General features: G+C 37.7%; 1 protein-coding gene across 1 annotated transcript in view; it reads right to left on the minus strand.

Moving 5' to 3' along the window:
- LOC106879756 (cytosolic carboxypeptidase 1) overlaps positions 1 to 4,547 on the minus strand; it is a 64,809-nt gene that overhangs the window by 8,643 nt on the left and 51,619 nt on the right. The window contains exons 18-19 of the mRNA XM_014929438.2: positions 3,254 to 3,322; positions 1,754 to 1,862 (exon numbers count right to left, since the gene is read on the minus strand). Coding sequence (XP_014784924.1) covers positions 1,754 to 1,862; positions 3,254 to 3,322 — 178 coding nt within the window. The remainder of the gene's footprint in view (positions 1 to 1,753; positions 1,863 to 3,253; positions 3,323 to 4,547) is intronic.

A 4,547-nucleotide genomic window follows, 5' to 3' on the forward strand; every position in this document is an offset into this window, starting at 1 on the left:
TATTGGTTAAAGTAGTGAGGAAAGTCAAACAAGTGGGCAATGCAAGACAAGGACATTTAATTCAATCTAAATTTAGTTACATAACGAATGGTAAAAGCAGTAAAGAAATGGTAAAGCTAGTCTCTTTACAAGACTAACATAACACTTTGGTAGACATTCATATACAGCCATACATCTATAAAATAGTAACTAACCACCAACATACACAAACACCCTCAAAGATAGGCACACATGCAGATAGAGTATATAACACATAAGCATACACGGAGCCTGGTGCAGCCACTGGCTCTTCAGACCTCAGTCAAACCGTCCAACCCATGCCAGCATGGATATCTGGCTCTGGGATCTTGTCCTATAGAGTTTGCAGTTTTTTGCACAGGTAGTTTAACACTAAAAGAACCGAGCGGTTATTTATGACTACTTTTGCTTTTTACTTTTTAATTTCTACGACTGTATTGAACGTGCAATCTTGAACATCATTACGTATACATGCTCTTTTACTTGTTTCAGTCATTTGTGGCCATGCTGGAGCACTGCCTTTTAGTCGAACAAATTTTTTTCCCAGGACTTTTTCTTTGTAAGCCTAGTACTTATTCCATTGGTTTCTTCCGCCGAACTGCTAAGTTATGGGGGACATAAACACACCAACAACAGTTGTCAAGCGATGGTGGTGGAGACAAACATACACACACACATATACAAAGTGCTTCTTTCAGTTTCTGTCTACCAAATCTACTCACAAGGCTTTATATATCACAGGATAACCCCGTATCTCCTCTACAACAACAGGTTTGTTGCTGTAGAGGAGATACGCCAGTTATCCTGTAATATATAACAAGCCTGTTGCTGCCATTTTATCACATTTGAATCCCTAAAAACTCAACATAAATCTGCTTCCCTCTCTACTAAACTCCCACCCAATCAAAGGGGCTCTTTGAATTACATGGCAACCTCATTTGTGCCATGAAAAGGGCACCCAGAACACTCTGTAAAGTGGTTGGCATCGGGAAGGGCATCCAGTCATAGAAACCTTGACTCATTGATTTTCAATCACATGGCTGTGGGTTCAATCTCACTGTGTGGCACCTTGGGCAGGTGTTTTCTACTTTAGCCCCAGACTAAAAGCCCTGACTCATTGGATCCCTGTTAAACCATCCATCCAATGCCAGCAAGGAAGGTGGATATTAAATGATGATGATCATCATGATGATTGTGTGAGTCCTACTGTTTGACAACTGGTGTTAGTTTGTTTACATTCCCATAACTTAGAGGTTTGGCAAAAAGTGATCAATATAATTAGTACATTATCATCATCATCATCGTTTAACGTCCGCTTTCCATGCTGGCATGGGTTGGATGGTTTGACTGAGGACTGGCAAGCCAGAAGGCTGCACCAGGCTCCAATCTGATCTGGCAAGGTTTTTACAGCTGGATGCCCTTCCTAACACCAACCACTCCAAGAGTGTAGTGGGTACTTTTTGCATGCTACCGGCATGGGAGACAGTCAGGTGGTACTGGCATTGACCATGCTCAAATGGTGCTTTTTACGTGCCACCAGCACGGGAGCCAGTCAGGCGGCACTGGCAACGACCACCAATCTCAAAAATAAATAGAGCGGTCAGGGCTGATTTGATTGACTAAACCCATGAAGTCTGTGTTCCAGCATGGTCGCAGTCCAATGACTAAAACAAGCAAAAGAATAAGAGATTAAAGAATATGGCATGAAGATATATTTTCCCCCTAAAATACTCACCTGCCATTGATAACGCCATCAGGGTTGATCATTGGAATTATCTTGAAGATGTGATTCTTCAATAGTTTCAGAGCACTTGGTCTGTTGCTAAGAAGGAAGTCAATAATACCTGAAAAATATAATAATGGATTCCATGTTACATATTCTTTTCTACTCTAGGCACAAGGCCTAAAATTTTTGAGGAGGGATCGGTTGATTAGATCGACCCCACTACGCAATTGGTACTTAATTTATTGACCCTGAAAGGATGAAAGGCAAATTCAACCTCAGTGGAATTTGAACTCAGAACGTAAAGACAAATACTGCTAAGCATTTCACCCGGCATGCTAACAATTCTGCCAGCTCGCTGCCTTACATGTTACATGTTGAAGAAACAGATCTGTTTCTGCGGCTATGAGGTCAATGTATTTCTGATCACGAGGTCAAAGTACTTGTGGTCAAAAGGACATTGTATGTGTGGTCATGGGGGGAGGAGGGGGAAGAGGAATCGATTACATTCCCTGCCCCCCGCACTTGACTGGTACATAATTTTATTGACCCTGAATGGACGAAAGGCAAAGTTGGTATTGCTAAGATTTGAACTCAGAACATAAGGATCCAGCAGGTATGCTGTCAAGCATTTTGTCCAATGCACTAAGAAATTTGCTTGATGATAATAATAATAATAACAATAATAACAATGATGATGACAATGATGATGATGATTCTTTCAACAATAGGCAAAAGGCTTGAAATTTTGTGCAGAAGGTCAAGTTGATGGCATCACTCCCAGTGCTCAAGTGGGACTTAGGTTATCAACCCCAAATGGATGGTACTTATTTTATCAACCCTGAAAGGATGAAAAGCAAAATCAACCTTGGCAGAATTTGAACTCAGAATGGGAAGATAGACAAAATGCCACTACACATTTTGTCCAGCATGCTAATGATTCTGCCAGCTTAATAGTAATAACAATCCTTTCTACTAAAGGCACAAGGTCTGAAGTTTTGGGGGAGGGGACTTGTCGATTACATTGACCCCCAGTGTTTTACTGGTAGCCAAGACATTACACCCTTTAAAACCTCCATGCTTCCTGAAATTCACCAACACTACACCTGATATCCCCACCCCCTCCATATGCATGCACACATGTATATCATGACTCATACTTTGTTTATCTTCCTGACTTTTGCACATAATTCTATGTACTGTACATGCACCTTTGATAAGTTGTAGACCCCAAAAGGGTGAAAGGCAAAATCTACCTCGGCAGAATTTGAACTCAGAATGTAAAGATGGACAAAATGCAGCAAAGTGTTTTGCCCAGTGTGCTAACTATTCTGCCAGTTCACCACTTTAAAAATAACAACGACCTTTTTGAATACAATGCTCAGGTAATCTACACAATTGAAAGATCTGAGGTATTCAAGAGAGGTAGGAAAAAAAGAAGTACTCACCTATCTCTCAACATTTATTGTTTCTTGGTGAAGAAGAAGAAGAAGAAGAAGAAGAAGAGCTTACCTTTCATCACCCAACTTGAGTTACTTTCACCTGGATGAACACGGGCCGATAGAAATACATAGCTTTTTTCTGTGGAAATAATTTAGAAATCAATAAATACAACAGGTTTACATGTGATTTCGATGTTACATTTGTTGACAGCATGTGAAATAACCTGGAAAAGGAAAACAAAACCCATGAGACAAAACTCCATCGCTGGGAAACTCAAAGTTTCCCGGTGACCCAATGGGTCATGGCTAGTCAAGTGCATATATCTACCTTTCAGTCTGCCTATCTGTCTACCTAACTACTTTCCTACCCACTTGCCATTTTGTTTCCCTTCCCACTCTTTTAATCCCCCCCCCACCACCACTCATTAAAAACACTGCTCAGTGTAGTCTCTAGACCTGCTTGAAATAGCAGCGAAATCTTCTTCACTCACACATGGTAAGGACACACATTAGATAATGTAGTCCTAGGTAGATAACAAAAAAAGAACAAAGTTATGACTGTTTGTTTCTTGAATCTGAGGGTGATGATATAGTTCTTTACTTTTTTGTGAATATAGTTCTATAAGGGGACTTTTAACATATGTCACCGGTGTCATTGGGATAAGGAAAAAATTATCAACAACACCGCTAATTGACACATTTGACACATTAATAAGTATAATAGCATAGCCTGGAAAAAACATGGATTACATGGAAAAATGCGAGCAAGAGAAATAATATCTTAAGATTATAAACCTGGAAAAGTACAGAAGTTTTTACACTTGGAAAAGTTCAGGACAAGTTGTTACATCTGGTAAAGTACAGAACAAGAAAATCTTTACTTAAAATATGGCAGCTAAGAATAAAATTTGAATATTAAAATTATTTAATTTCAATTTACAAAGTAACATTATAATTAAAAAGGTACCATCATTTTGTAAAAATATTGACACACTAGAATACTTAAAAAATAAGAGCCAATTATTTTTTATAACCTATTTTCAAATTTCTAATTATTAATTAATAATTAAAAAAGTGAATTTTTTTAAAGTGCAAAAAATATTTTGATTGAGTTATTTTTAATTTTTAATATAAGTAACAAATAGTAACAAATAGAAGTAATAACATCTAATAAAATTTTTAGTTTTAATAAAAGCTAATATTTTCTAAATCTAAATATTTTATTTGAAATTTTATCCTTAAGCTGCAATATTTTAAGTAAAAATTTTCTTCTTCTGTATTTTACCAGATGTAATAATTTGTCCTGAACTTTTCCGAGTGTAAGAACTTGTCCTGTACTTTTCTAGGTTGATAATCTTAAGAAT

This window comes from Octopus bimaculoides, chromosome 3 (genome assembly GCF_001194135.2).
Source record: "Octopus bimaculoides isolate UCB-OBI-ISO-001 chromosome 3, ASM119413v2, whole genome shotgun sequence".
NCBI classification, from domain to species: Eukaryota; Metazoa; Mollusca; class Cephalopoda; order Octopoda; family Octopodidae; genus Octopus; species Octopus bimaculoides.